Source organism: Mirounga leonina, unplaced genomic scaffold (assembly GCF_011800145.1).
Source record: "Mirounga leonina isolate KUSES-001 unplaced genomic scaffold, KU_Mleo_1.0 Mir_152, whole genome shotgun sequence".
Classification (NCBI taxonomy): domain Eukaryota; kingdom Metazoa; phylum Chordata; class Mammalia; order Carnivora; family Phocidae; genus Mirounga; species Mirounga leonina.
This window is the reverse complement of record NW_023270380.1, coordinates 12,290,604-12,306,741: the sequence shown is the minus strand read 5'-3', so window position 1 is coordinate 12,306,741 and position 16,138 is coordinate 12,290,604. Positions and strand designations below refer to the sequence as shown.

The 16,138-nt window shown below is 39.4% G+C and overlaps 1 protein-coding gene across 2 annotated transcripts in view; it reads right to left on the bottom strand.

Moving 5' to 3' along the window:
- Positions 1–1,312: 1,312 nt before the first annotated feature.
- The window catches only part of ASAH2 (N-acylsphingosine amidohydrolase 2), a 66,404-nt gene continuing 51,578 nt past the window's right edge, over positions 1,313–16,138 (bottom strand). For both annotated transcript variants that reach the window (XM_035008385.1, XM_035008386.1), the window contains 5 exons: positions 14,503–14,598; positions 12,317–12,463; positions 7,040–7,099; positions 4,089–4,177; positions 1,313–2,047 (listed from right to left, as the gene is read on the bottom strand). In XM_035008385.1, the coding sequence (XP_034864276.1) occupies positions 1,864–2,047; positions 4,089–4,177; positions 7,040–7,099; positions 12,317–12,463; positions 14,503–14,598 (576 nt within the window). In that variant the 3' untranslated portion in view covers positions 1,313–1,863. The remainder of the gene's footprint in view (positions 2,048–4,088; positions 4,178–7,039; positions 7,100–12,316; positions 12,464–14,502; positions 14,599–16,138) is intronic.

Below are 16,138 nucleotides of genomic sequence, written 5' to 3'. Positions count from 1 at the left end.
AGGAAATCACATACCCACTGGAGAGCCTCAGTGGGAGGCATGGAGGTAGTGAAAAATAATTCAAAAGCTCCTCTGAATCATGAGAAATACTTTTTAAAATCTGATCATCCATTCTAATGTCATTTATCTGCCTAAGGTCAACTACTTTCAGAATTCCCTGCTCCTGGAAGCCTCTGAACTGTTAACACTAAACATTGTGCGTCTTTAGGGAAAATGATCACTACTCTTTGGAATCCCGATGAGCTAATTCTCCAGCAGTGAACTCCCAGAGAACCAGAACCCTGGTCCTTCAAAGAGTGTCCCAGGTTCATTCCAATGCGATATAGCGTGTTTAGTCATACATAAGTGAGCGCTAGGATTATTGTTCTTAGTATCATTACTATTTTCAAGCCTTAAAGTTTGTTTATGAAATAAAGGGTGATTTTTTTCCCCTAAAATGTGAAAGCTTTTATGTACATAAAAAAGCATGACTTGGCTTTTGGAAATTTACTTGGTAGCCTGGGAGCTAGCGCCTCATTAACTTGGATAATTTTAAATGGAATTGGTATCTTCTGAGCAATCAAAGTCAAACTGTCATATCTCATTCTTCCAGACACCGGGCTGGGTATTTCATAATGCCCAAAAAATAACTATGAAAACAACTTTTTCCAAATGGTCTGGAGCCTCTTTCCCCCAAAATTAAAGCACCCAACCCCGATTATATTTAAGATAGGACTCGGAGATTACTGCTTTTTAAATGTCTTCCAGAATTTATATACTGAATTTATATACTGAATTTTCTCCTTCAAAATAGTCCCCTTTTGACACTTACACATTCATCCCAAATATGATCACAATAATTGTCAAGGCCAGGCACCAGTACAATACTGGGTATGTAGGTCTTAATAAATATTCTGTGATTGAACGAGTCCATGAGTGAGTGATAAAAGAACAGATAAATGAATTTAGAGCTTGCCTTTCGAGGACCCCCTTCCAATCCAGTAACACTTTTGTTTTAAATATCTAGACTAATGGCAAAGCTTGTGTTTTGGGGGTGAATGTGATTAGTAAAAACAGTCAAAATCACTTAGAACCAGTCTTGGGAATAGGAGACACAATTCGGGGGGATAAGGGCAGTTAGGGAACACAAGGCATGATCAAAATATTACAGGTCTGACTTTCTTGTGATTGGCCTCAGAAGGCAATGCCAGAAATAATTTACCAGCATTAACAGCTCTGGATCAGGTACATCGACTCCAGGGTAATGGCTTTGAGAGGCTATGCTCAAGATAGAATAGTCAGCATGCTAATCTCCACACTAATTTTCTCTAATTGGGCGTATACATTTATGGTCAGTGTTTATATAATATATATTTAAGTGTGATGGGGGCAGGGGGTGAGGGGAGGTCCTGGAGCCTTTGTTAATCTCAAATCCACAAAACTTCATTGTTCCCATCTGCAAAAGAAAGAATCAAAGTCCGCGATCTCTTTAAACTTTCCCAGAACTAACATTCAATAATTCTATACATAAATAGGTGTACCATTGTTCACATATCTCCAAGCACTCTCACTCACTCACTTTTCAGAGGCTTCATATTGAGGGGATGTGTTCCTTCAAATAGCCGCAAGGCCCTGAGGGAAGTCATGCATTAGGGTCTAGACCATCAGGGGTGCGAAGCTCCTAGAGCAAGGCGAATGGGACCCACATACACACACACCCCTCTGTCCCACTCACAGTAAACTATCTGTCCCCCAACAGGGACAATTATTGAAGTCATCATCACAGTTTACATTCATGTGAAATCATTTTTATAAATTATAGAGTGTGGCCGCTCTTGCAATGAACTATCAACTCTTCATGAAGTTTCAATGAACTTCAACTCTTCATTCTACTACAAAGGTAGAGGAAGTGCTTTCAAATGGAAGGATGACGACCGGCTTGAGAAAGTCCCGCTTCTGATTGTGTCCAAAGTATCTTATTCTGTAGCTTCCAGGCTGGGCAGTGTCTGGAATATACCATTGGATGGTGGCATTGCTGTGACCCAGCAGTCCCTTGTGCCAATAGAAACTGTTGGTAGAAAACAAACAAGCCAGCCAAGTTTTACTCTTAAAAATGTGTGATTAGAAAAATGAATGAGTATTCAGGGAGTACCTACCCTAACCGAGGCATTATCCTGGACATTGGGAGTGCAGCAATGAACAAAACAGAGTCCACGATCTCTTTAAACTTTCCCAGAACTAACATTCAATAATTCTATACATAAATAGGTGTACCATTGTTCACAAATAATATTCACTTTCTAGAAGAGATCCTTTAGGAAATAGCCATTTGTAGAAATAGTTTTACTTGTTCTACCTTTCTAACTACCAAACACTATCCACCCCAGGGAGCCTCCCTCACCTGATACTCAGAATACAGGATGTCTCTTGCGTAAGAACTGCTAGAACATTCCTTTTGCCCTCTGTGTCGACTGATACTGAAACTCCCATCTAGATTCATTTGTTAAAAGTATGTATTTAATGAGTGCCCATGCCAGACTCTATTCTAGAGGTCTGAGGATAGGGTAGTGAGCAAGACAGACATGGCCCAAGGTTCCATGGAGCGTATGCCCCCCTGGGGCAGGGTGGGAAGAAAGGTAATGAACAAGAAATCGACAAATGATCTTAAAAGTGCTAAGTGAAATGAACCAAGTGAGGCAGAGGTATCTCTAGGGAGATGTTATTTAAATGGAACCCACACATGCTCAGAGGAAAGACTTCCTGAATGAAGGAAAAGAGATGCAAAGTGGCTTCAGTGGGAAAGCACAAGGTGCAGTGGAGGAACAGAACATTCTGGTAGGATCAGAGTGGGGTGAGGTGCGGCACAGAAATAGAGTCAGCTCACAGCAGTCCTTGCAGACCACCACAAGGAGTTCGGATACTCCGCTAGGAAAGTGAGATACAAGGGGCTAACTGACTGATGTCCCCAGTGGTGTAGAGAGTCAGTGCTCTGGGCAGAGAGGGTATTCATGACAGAGATACTCCTGCTGGTGAACAGGACGGAGGCCTATCCATGTCCTCCGTGTTCACTACTATTCTGATTTGGGGCTTTAAAAAAAAAATCATAGTTTTCTATTATCTGTATAATCTTGTTTTAACAATAAATATAAATTTATTATTTGTTTAAAAATGACCTATGCCCTAGAATCCTAAAGATCAGAGGAAAATGTATGCCCATATTTACGTGTGATTATCAAAGGGGCCACACTATGGTCAAACTTCGATTTTCGGTTAGCCATGGGAAGCAAACCCACACGCAACCCATCACTTAGTTTAAGACGATCCAAATTAGGGTGCCTGGGTGGCTCAGTTGGTTAAGCGACTACCTTCAGCTCAGGTCATGATCCTGGAGTCCCGGGATCGAGTCCCGCATCGGGCTTCCTGCTCAGCAGGGAGTCTGCTTCTCCCTCTGACCCTCCTACCTCTCCTGCTGTCTGTCCCTCATTCTCTCTCTCAAATAAATAAATAAAAATCTTTAAAAAAAAAAAAAAAGATGATCCAAATTAGACACAAATTGGCAAAACCTTTGCCCGCTTGTTGTGCAGTGTGAAATGGTATACACTTGGGAGCAGAAACATTTTCTTATTTTGGACACATTTTCAAATCTTCCAAATAAGCTTTTGGTTCAAATGAAGAACCATCAACGTGTACATGCATGCTATATTTTGCATATAGACTCATGATTTTCCCAGAAGGAGCATCAGGCTCTACAGAGCAATCGCAACACCTCCACACCAGCATGTCTTTCAGCCAGTTTGCAGGAAGGCTAGCCAGTCTTTAAGGGTAATGTCTGCGGCCATAGAAGAAAGCAAAACTAACAGATGTTTACAAAAATGGAGGCCATAACCTCATTAGCACCTAATCTTCCAGAAGCGCACACCACATTGTTTTGCAGAAAAACAGAATCAAAATGAAGTCTAATAAATCAACTAAATATGGCCAGAAGTCTCCTTGGGAATTTGCTATCATTAATATCATGCATTGAGCCAGGCTTCCCATTTGTCTTCCCTGCATTACTAACCAACTGTTGTCAAGGCTTGAAAGACAAAATATCCAACAGACATGCTCACCGAGTCTCCCAGGAGGCATCATTATGCACTATTTGCCATGTTGCTGATGCAGCTTCGTATTTCTCGACAGTGAGGAAGGTCTGATGGGTCTGAAATGCAATTAATATAACTGATGAGACCCTACACAGTCATAGAAGGAACTTGTCTGCAAATACGTCCCTTGTGGACTATAGGCCAACCTGCCAATACCTTGTGTGAAAATATATTAGAATTTCATCCAAATTCTTAGGTGCTTCTCTTTACATTCTAGGCAATGTCTTCAGAATGCTAATTTATCCAGGCTATTACACACCATGACTTTTTTTTTTTTTTTTTTAGAAAACTGAATGATCATAATTTTGGAGCTGATAGCAAATTTTACAAACAGGGGCAGAGAAGAGATAGAATAAAACTTGAGATGTTTAAAAAGGCATAAGCCAAACCTTTTCATGACATGTTTATTGATCTATATTCCAAGACTTTCTCTAGTCACCTCAAGACTTGGGAGGGAAAATGAGAGAGTTTCTTCATCTTTCCTTCTCTGGGTAAATGAATTATGAGTAAATATACCTCCCAAGTGAAAGAATTGAAAAGGATGCATAAATCTTCCCTGTCCCTAGGGTGCTAAAAGTAATCCCTATATTTTGTCATAATGGATTCCTAGAAAGGACATCAAAAGCAGGTTTTATTTTTCCCATTGGAAAATTGCTATAATAATTCAATTCAGACTAAGAATTCCGTGTCAAATAAAGCACAGATTTGAATAATATAACAAATTAAAAGACACAGTGGCCATAAATCTCCAATTTTCCTCAAAAATCTTTAGATTGTGGGCTCTTACGGGCAGGACTTGTGTCTGATTCACTTTTATCCATTACAGCCCTTTATACCTGTCACAGGTGTTCAGTTAAAACTCTGCTGAATGGATCACTCACTAACACCTGGGCCATGGGATTATTTAAAACTCTACTCAACGAGTAGGTTATATTCAATGAAGTTTTCATGATGATGGTGACTTGTAAAGAGAAGGGTTTCCAGCCATTTAGGGCAGAGTGACATCAGAGTGGCGGTAGATGGAGTAGGAGATTCGGTGAACTCTCAGGGACAGGTCTAGAGTGTAGACCAGAGAACAAGTCTAGGCCACTGTGTTTGTGAACTATGTGACTATCCTTTCCCCCCTCCCAACCCTAATCTCTACCTGATACACAATTAGTTAATACAAGTTACTTAAGCTTTCTAGGCTTGGTTTTCTCATCTGTAAAATGGGGACAATAAAATGTAAGCCAATGGATAGTAGGGAGAATTAAATGAGATTGATGTAATAATGTATGTAAAGCGCTTCACCGGGTGCCTACAAAGAGTAGGCATCTTCTATAAATAGTGGTAAGGATTACCAACAATAAAAGGGAGTGGAAATTGTATGCCAAGTCCCAGAGCACTATTAGAAATCAACTCTACTCTCGTTACAGTGCTTTAAGCATTTTGTTCTCCTGTTTCTGCAAGGCAGTAACGAGGATGGTATTTCTCCAGCCTAAGGACACCAAAGGACAGCTAATCCTGCAGTTTTGCCGTAACGCTTTGATAGCTTCAGAAAACAATGCTATAAACATGCAAATATTATGGCATGGTTTGACTGCCTAGAGAAATTATTTCCAACAGGTGCATGTTGACTTTCCAAGCAGTAGAACATTTTTCCCCAGTGTCATATTTGACAATGTCATATTGCCACAATTGTATCAGAGCACTAATGATATTTCAATGAACAGAAATGGAAGGTTCATTTGGGAGAACGGTGTTTGGGGTTATAAGAAACAATGGTCCCTGGGAAGAATGGCTCATGCATACAGTAAATGCATCCTCAGCCACACTAAAAAATCTGACCTTGAAATCACTTTTGTATACTTACTCTTTCTCCTACATATTTCTTTATTGTTTGAATTTTTACAACTAGAATATGCCTAGTTATTGCTTGTGTAGTTATAAGAACATTCTTTTTTATTTTAGAGAGAGAGGAGGGGCCGAGGGGGAGGAAAAGAGAGAATCTTGAGCAGACTCCACGCTCAGCATGGAGCGTGGTTCGATCTCACGACCCTCACGATCTCATGACCCTCACGATCACGACCAGAGCTGAAATCAAGAGTTGGATGCTTAACTGACTGAGCCACCCAGGTGTCCCTGTTATAAGAACATTCTAAAGGAGTGACAAAGGAGTAAAATTAATTAATTTTATTAATAGCTACATTACATATGTATACTTTATATATGATCAAAACAATATATGAAATGATATATAACACACTCTGAACAATTATTACCTCTAAAAAGGTTTATGGACAGAGAGGTACTTTCACATTCCACTTTAAGCACTTCTATATGGTCTGTTTTTACATTGAACATGTATTTCTTGTGTCATTTTTCAAGATTAATAAATAAATATCCCATTAGTGCCAGCAGTAAAGAGTCAGGAAATGGCAAAGGCAAGATAACGTAAAGCACCTGGGCCAGGGCCCCAAGCCAGTGGAACATCCCCCCAGGGTCCCATGATCACTCTGGAGGTAGGACCAGAGGCTACAGTGCTGGAGTAAGAGAGGAGCCAGAATGGGGGTAGGAAGGAACCAAAGATATACTTCATTCTTGGCCCTTTGGTTATTTTACCCAGTTTAGTAGAGTTTCTAAATTGGAATACATAAATGGGATTGTATTCAAATTTGTATCTTCTCAAGGGACATGTAGCTCTCTATGCTTTGTGCAATATGTGATCCTAAGCAGACCCGGTTAAATGTTTCCTGTGCTTTTTTCCCCCCAGACTGAATTCCACATTACTCTTCCTACTGAAAATTTCCCCACACCTAAAAAATAAGATGAAAAGCAAGTTGGAACATTTTATCATTATGTCCTTAACCTCTATAAGGCTATTCAAATGAAGACTAAAAAGTGGATTTAAATCTGTCAAAAGAATCATTGATGCTTACCTGGTTTTCTGCTGAATTCTTTGGGTTAGCGCCTACGAATGTAACTTCAACAACTTCTCCCTGAAGATAAAAACTCATTTTATGAGTTTGTTCTTTGCTGTGCTCATATTTGGGCCATGATTTATGAAATGTTCTAGGATTCTGGGCACCTGTGCAGATTCTATCCTATTTAATCAAGTGACTCATCTTCTGAGACTATCAGAGAACACACTCTTGCAGCAACGGACAAAGGAATTTTTGGCCGAGAAATTACTCAAGAATTTTTCGCCAATAAATTTGCTTTTAGTACATTCAGATAGAGATGAAGACAATGCATTAAAATGGTTTCTTCAACCTCTGATATGGTCTCACACTCCCCTCCAACACACATACAGGAAATGGACTGACTCAAATCAAAGCAGTCAAAACTTCCCGTGAATGACTTACATGGACACGGACACGCTCGTGTGAGATACAAAGTGGAATGACAAGGCGTGTACCTACCTTCCCACCTGAAACAACTAACAAGCTGGACAAATGTGTATTAAACCACGGTTTTACAGACAGCAGAGCAATGAAAACAATCAAACGATGAAAACAGTGAGCCTACAGTGACAGAAAACAGACCAAATGAGCCCCACAACTGCCCCAGGCTAATGCCCCCAGAGTGGGCAGTTCACAGCACAAGAAAGCAGAGGTCAAGCAAAGCCAGGCAGTTGATCTACATTAAGGAATAGATGTGGGAGTCCATGAAGGCCAAATAGTCTTACGTTTACAAGGTAGAGTAATAGAAGAGCGTACCAGAGAGAGAGCTACATACAGAGAGAGAACTCTGGAGATCTGTAGAAGGTTCCCCTCAACTCTGCATGCAGGGAAGAGAACCACCTGAAGCCAGGAAAAGAACATATCAGCAGAGACTGAAATTCTTACTCCCTGAAGCATCTAAGCACACACTCTGATCAATATTTGGCTGGACATTAAGTTACATAACCACAGGGGCAACACCTTGAGAGCCAGACTTAAAATCAAGGACAAAAAAAAAAAAAAACGGAGCAGACCCAATAGCCACACATTGCAAGAGAGACAGACTGTACTGATTTGGTCCAGTCTAGTTTTCAGTGAGCCAACAAACAAACAAAAACAACTTTGGGGTGGGGAGGTGAGGCTAGAATCCAGAATTACCACAATGTATCAAAACACATCCAGTATTCAATAAAAAAATCATGGGATGTGTGTACATGAAAATATCACTCATACTAAGGGAAAAAAGCCCAATCAAAACTGCCATTCTGAATGAATCACGGAACACTACATCAAAAACTAATGATGTGTTGTATGGTGACTAACATAATAAAATAAGATTAAAAAAACAAAAAAAATTTAAAAATTTTTAAGAAAATAAATTTAAAAAAACAAACAAAAAAACCCTGACGTTCTGTGTTCCCAGATGTTGTAGTTAATAAACAAGGACTTCAAAGCAGTGGTTGTGAAGATGTTCTAAGAACGAATACAATCACATTTAAAGAATTAAAGAAAAGTCTGATGATAATGACTTAACATATAGAGAACCTCAGTGAAGAGAAGTAATTGTTAAAAATGGATTGGATGTTCTAGAGCCGAAAATCACAACTGACACGAGAAATTCACTAGAAGAGCTTAATAGCAAATATGAGATGACAGAAGAAAAGATAAGTGAACTAGAATTTATCAATATAAATTATTTGATATGAAGAACGGACAGGAAAAAACTGAAGAAAAATTGCTAGAACCTCAGAAACAAGTGGGACATCAAGTACACACCATCATTCATTCACAAACCAGAAGAGAGAAACAAACAAATGAAAAATCTTTTGGCAGAAATAAAGGATGAAAACTTTCCAAACTTGATAAACATTACCTTGCCCACCCAAGGAACTCAACAAATCCCAAATAGGATAATCCCAGAGTGCTTCGCATTGAGAACATTGAGATACACTGTAGCAAACTGGTGGCAGATGGAGACAAATAGAAAATCTTGAAAGCAGTACGAGAAAAATGATGCATTACTTACAGAGTAACTCCAATAGATTAGCAATTGACTTCTCATTAGAGAGTGAAGAAAGTGTTGACAGGATAACACACTTCTCAACCAAGAACGTAGCAAAACTATTCTTCAAAGATAAAGGAAAAATAAAGCCATTGTGCTAAATAGAGCCTGAGGGAATTTGTTGTTAGCAGAGCTGTCCTACCAAAAATACTAAGGAAGTTCTTCATGCTGAAAGGAAATGAGGGTACGTGGTAATAATAGTTCAGATTCCTAAGAAACAATAAAGAGCACCGGAATGGTAAATATGTAGGCTTGGTTTAAAATATTCTATGAATATACTTTTCCATATCTTCTCTTAATCTCTTTAGAAGGTATGAGATTGGATAAGACAATTAGCTATAACAATGTATTATTGCATTTATATATAGATGCGATATATGTGACGATATCACAAAGGATGGGAAAGGAAAAACAGATCTATTATAGCAATCTTTTTATATCTTTTGGAATTATTAGTATTATATCGAAGTAGGGTGCAATTAGTTGAGATGCATATTTTAGCCCTATGACATAGTAAGACATATATATATATATATATATATATATGTAGTCTCTGTCCCCATTTCGTGGTACACAGCTCCTAAAACCCTTGGAATCCCAGAAGTAGTGTGTCTTTTTGTATGTTAATGAGATGACCAGTGGCTGAGGGTTTCTGGGTAACGTGGGGGTGAGGGTTACTTGCCAGGGGAATCAGTCTTGTAATTAGAGGGTTGGAATTATCAAGTCCAACCCCCTGATCTCCAGGGAGGGGAAAGAGACTGAGGGTTGAGTTAATCATCAAAAGCCAATGATTTAATCAACTGTGCCTCTATCATGAAGCCTGAATAAAAGTCCCTAAAGTCTGGGGTTCAGAGAGCTTCTTGATGGGTGAATGCATGGAGATGTTGGGAGGGTGGCCTTCCTGAAGAGGTCATGGAAGCTTGGCCCTCCTTCCCCCATACCACCATCAGGCTGTTCCTGAGTTGTAATCCGTGTATAATAAATTGATAACCTAGTAAGTAAACTGGTTTCCTGAGTTCTGTGAGCCTGTTCCAGCAAGTTATTTAACCCTAGGAGGGGCTCATGGGAATCTCCAATTTGTAGCCAATCAGTCAGAAGCAGAGGTAACAACTTAGATTCACCATTGGTATCTGAAGCGTGTGAGGGGGTGGGAGTGGAGGGGTACAATCTTGTGTGACTGAGCCCTTAACCTGTGAAGTAAATGCCAACCCCAAGGAGATAGTGTCAGAATTGAACTGAATTATAGGACACCAAGTTGATGTCTGCAGAGAACTGGAGAATTGCTTGGTGTGGGGAAAACATCCACACAGCTGCTGTCAGAAGTACTGAAAGGGTGGAGAGGAGAATCAGAATTCTTTTTCCTTTTCAAGTCCCTAAAACAACTACTAGGAAAATAATCAACAATAGATATAGTAAAAAAAAAAAAAAAAAAAAATCAACAGAGGAATAAAAAGTTACACTAAAACATAAAAAGAACCTAAGCTTCTACCTTAAGAAATGAGAAGAGCAAAATAAAATCTAAGCAGTCAGAAGGAAGAATATAAAACACCAGAGCAAAAATCAAAACAAAAAATCAAAATTGAAATAGAAAAACAATAGATAAAATCAAGGAAGCTAAAAGCTAGCTCTCTGAAGACACAAATTATCAAAATCAGGAAGAAAAAAGGGCCATCATTGTTGACGCTATAGAAATTAAAAGGATTGTAAGAACATATTATGAACTTTAGCCAAACAAAATAGGCAACTTACATGAAACAGGCAAATGTCTAGGAGGATGCAATTTTTAGAAAGATACATTCCTCAACACAAACTAAATGCTAAGAGAGATACATAATCAACTCAAGAAAAAAAAAACAGAAAATCTGAAGAGGCTTATAATAAGAAATTGGAGTGGTAAATAAAAATTTTGCCATAGGGAGAAGCCAAGGTCCGTGGGGTTTTGCTGATAAATCTGACTGAATATTTAAAGAAGAAATAATGCCAGTATTTTCCATGCACTTCCAGAAAATACAAGAGGAAACACTTGCTAACTCATTCTTTGAGACAAGTGTTACCCTAACATGTGAAAAGAAGACTGCAAATATCCCTCATGGACATGAGTATAAAACTTCAGCAAAATATTAACAAACCAAATTCAACAACATATAAAAAAGATTCTAGGGGCGCCTGGGTGGCTCAGTTGGTTAAGCGACTGCCTTCGGCTCAGGTCATGATCCTGGAGTCCTGGGATCGAGTCCCGCATCGGGCTCCCTGCTCGGCGGGGAGTCTGCTTCTCTCTCTGACCTTCCCCCTCTCATGCTCTCTCTCTCTATCTCATTCTCTCTCTCAAATAAATAAATAAATAAATAAAATCTTTTAAAAAAAAGATTCTACACCATTAAGAAAGGGTATTTATTTAATATCTGAAAATCAACTAATGCGATACACTATCTTAATAGAATAAAAGACAAAATCCTACACGATCGCCTCAGTAGACATGACAGCATTTGAAACAAATCCAACATCCATTCTTCATTTAAAAAAAAAAAAACTTGGCATACAAAGGAACTTTCTCAACTTGATTAAAGCCATCTACAAAAATCCTCAAGGAAACATCATACTTAACGACAGAATACTCTTCTCCTCCTGATTAGAAACAAGAGAAGGATGCCCAGTCTTACAACGTGTCTTCAACATTGTATTGGAGATTCCAGCCAGTGCATTAAGGGAAAAAAATTAAAGGCCTCCAGAAAAGAAATCCAAAAAGGAAAAAGTAAGCTTGCTTTTATTCACAGGCGATATGATACTATATGTAGAAATTTCTAAGGAATCCACATCCCCCGCCCCAAATCTACTGGGACTAATAAATGATCTAGCAAAGGTACAGGACACAAGATCAATATAAAATAGTAGTAGTCCAAGTCCTGCTTCATTGCTACGTGCTTTTCCTGTCCTTGATTTAAGAGACTTTTCTGAGCTCTAGCAAATGATTCCATGACCATCCATTTAAGAAGAAAAGAAGAATTTGGATTTTAGAAATTTGATTTTACATCATTACCACCTGAAAAATAAATATTTCCCCATTCCCACATTTGCAGAGGCTCTGCAGAGTTCAGAACAACTGTCAAAATCATCACTGCTAACAGCTGGTGTAGAGCATGATTAGAGGCAGGTGTTGACATTAGACAGATACAGGCTTCTGGAGGATTCCTATATCTCTTTGGGAGCCTTACCACTCTGTATGTAGGTTTTGCGGGCTGCAGAACATCCCCAAAAGTTTTGCCTGTTGGTGCTCTATCCACAACATTAGGAATTAATGGGGCCATCAGTTGTTTGAAAAATGGAGGCTCTGGACCTCTGCTCAGGTTGGCTACTGTATCCTAGAACAGAGAGCATTTGCTTACGGACCACACAATGTAGAGTCAAAGCCCCTTTCCCCAGGCCCCCACCTCCCAGAAATGCCTTCATTAAAGGAAACACACACACACACACACACACACACAGAGCCTCTCTCCAAGAGCTAAGAATTTTAACAAAATGTGGGGCAACTTTGCTAAAATATGAGTCTAGACGTCCACAATTTAAACTTTTGTCACTAGAGGAAAGTTTGGGTCACAGACAACACTTTTGCTTCCCTGGACCATGCAGTCCAGGGATCAGAGTGTAGACATGATACAACTTTAGGTTCTGGGACAGACGTTTTTCAACTGTGTGACTTTGGATAGGAGCCCTAACACATGGCAAGCCTTCGTACCATGACAACGTGATTACTATTTTTTAAAAAGTGTCGAGCCTCTCTTACCCAGAGTCAATACCAAGCTTTTTCCCCCCAGATCCTTCTCTGTGCTAATTAAAAAATATAATATACTTTTTTTTAGTCTATGTGCTGCCGAAGCAAGCACAAAAATATAATATACTTTTAACTTAGAAGTTAAGGTCAGCGTATGCCCTGACTGATTTAATCTATGTTTTCCACAATATCTGTCACCTTTAATAGTGTCATCACAGTGCTAATCTCGAATTTTAAGTGGTCCTTCATAATGGACACTGATCCTCACTTTAATAATGTAATCTTTTTCAAAGGCCATAACACCTATTTGCTGGTGTTCCCCTTTCACAAATGGGAACATAAGCTGGGAGATACTCAGTGTTTTTTTCCGAGATCACATAGCTAATCTTAGCTACAGAACCATAACCCTGGCTGTGACACAAATTTCTACAAAATGAATCACACTTTCTCCCTACGTATCACGATAAAGCTTGAAGACTATTTGCCTGGGAGGAACCGTAGATGTACAGTCATAATGTAAGTGAAAACAATGGCCATCTCTTGGGATGGGCTATAGGTTTATAATTTTCTGTATAATCTGAATATTCTATAACTAGTTACAGCTTTTATGATGAAAATTAAAGCAGTTCTACTTTGGGAAAGGAAAAAAGGATCAGACCTAAAAGTGAGAGGAATGCAATGATAAAAACAATCATCGAGCAATTTAAATACATCCTCAGTAGATACCCTGTAGTGAAACTTCATATGGTCAGCAGTTAGGCGGAGTCATATGGAATTGCCAATATTCAACTGTTTTGACCCACAGAAGCAGCTGTATCGTTTGCTTCCACTCGATATAACCAAGCTCTTTCTCTGAAAGGGCTTTGTTGTCTGTGCTAGGTGGTAATTGTGTCCCAGCCTTTATTGGGGCTTATATGGTATTATATAAAGATCTGCTGATGATTTTAAGTCTTTTATCCTGCTTATTGGCTCATCTGCTGAGGCCAGAGTCAGCTTCATTAATATCTGCACCCCCAAAGAAAGAGGCCACAAGTAGAGTTCTTCTAAGTCAACTTTTTGAGGTGCATGTATTCTAGATTGATGCAAGGTGTACACGTTCCAAAGTTGTACTTCATCACATCTAAACCTCTAGTGATTATAGCAACTGCTATTATTTTTGAGCCACCAAGAAAGTAAAAACATGCTACTAATTATAATCATAAAATTCCTCTGATTGGAAGATGCATCCCCATTTCAGAGATGCTACAATATGGGAAATGGGCATCTCAGAAGGAATGACCCGCTCAACTCATGAAGTGATTGGAGAGACTTAGAGTAAGCCTGAGGACTTACTTCTCTGAACCGCTTTGTTCATCTGAAAAATGGGGAAAAAATGATACCTCCATACTTTCACATGATGATCATGAGGCTAATATGAGATCATATATGTGAACTAACTTGTCACCACCAAGAGATGTTAACTGCATCTGAATTTACTAATGGTTTTATTTCTTAGAGATACTTCATAGATACAAACTTTTTAAATATAAAGGTTTTGAAAGAAATTGGACATTTAAAGCTAACGTTTTCTTTTGCTTCTCTCTGCATCTCCCCACCCCTGAGACACACATGCCTACAAGTTTCGATTACCGTAGCAATGGCCTTCGCAAGACCTCTGAAGAGCTGGATGTAAGCAGACAGAGTGTGTGGTCCATAAATTGTAGATGCCGCCTCGTACCGCTGAGCCTGCAGGAGGGACAGGGCTGGGTTTTATACCATTCTATAGATCTCCATCCATGTACAGAGGTGCCACATCTTAGGGAGGGGTGTGATGTTGAACACCTCACATAATTCAAAATTAATCATAACAAAGGACAGTGGGCATTTTCATTTACCAGCTAAAGTAAATGGATCCCATTAACTTCTTGCTAAAGGCAGTGGGTTCTCTTGGTTTACGCCATTTGGACTGTCAGTCCATTTAATCTGAGAGAGGGGAATAACTCCTAAGCTTAAGTCTATCTTAAGTACTTGTGATAGAAACATTGGCCCTCAAGAAACAGCAAGAGAAGAAAAAATGAGGGAAAATGAGAGTCTCAGTAACTCCTGGAGAAATTGAGGGGGGATGGGTGATGGTACTGTCTGGAGAAGGACATTTAACCATCACATGCTATAAAATAGAACGAGATACATCTCCTTTAGCTGAACTGCAAGCTTCCTGTTGTTCCACAAGAATCTCAGACTCATCAAATCTAAAGTGGAACTCGTCACTCCAGAGACCCGCTCTCCCTGCAACGTTCTTCATCCCAGGGAATGCCACCCTTCCGCCATCTTAGACTCCTCCCTCTCCCTCATCCTACATCCTGGAAGTCTCCAAGCTACCATTACTTGGAATCTCTTGAATTCTTTCATTTTCCTCTGTCTTTCCTGATCTTACTGTGGCCAAACCCTTGGCTCTCACCCAGATCATAACTACAACTTCCTAATCAGTTCTCTGCCCCCACACCTGCTCTTCCAATTTATTTTTCTACACTGTCATCCTAGAGACCTTCCTAAATCAAAATTTGATCAGAACACTCCTTCTTTGGAATTCTACTGCCATTTTCCAAAACATTCCTTATTGAGGTAAAGCTCTGTGGCATAGCATAAAAGATGCTCCATCAACTACAACCTTATCAACTAGCCCCTGTCTCACTACCCTCAACTAATTATGGCCCCTCAAACGTACTAACTCAGCACCCCCAGACCTTTGCATGGTAGCTTCCTCAATATGGGATACTTCCCTAACTCTTTCCCCAACTAGCCCTAGTCATTCTCAAGAACTCAGACAGAGGTTACATCTTTCAGAAAATCTGCCAGTCTCCATTCTCAAATACCCAATACAGACTAGTGCACTTTCTCTTTGTTTTCCTATTACCTTATGAATCCCTTTTACAGCAATGTGATTACCTGCTCTTCTCTAGATCATAAACCCTAGTAGTCTTGAGGGTAGAGGCAGATTTTTACTTATTGTTATGCCCAGATAGTGGCTAGTACAGTATCTGTCTCAACACATGTCTGTTGAATGAATTAGTAAATAAATTAATTAGTATTAATCCTTGCAGAAGCATGTCCCTGAGAGAAGCTGTAGGGGTTCCTAACCTTATTTGTGCCCTGGACTCCTATTGCAGCCTGCTGAGGTCTATGGACCCCTCTCAGAGTAAATGTTTCTAAACGTATAAATACATTGTTGACAAAGAAAACCAATTAGACTGAAATATATCTAATCAAACAAAAATAAACCATTTTT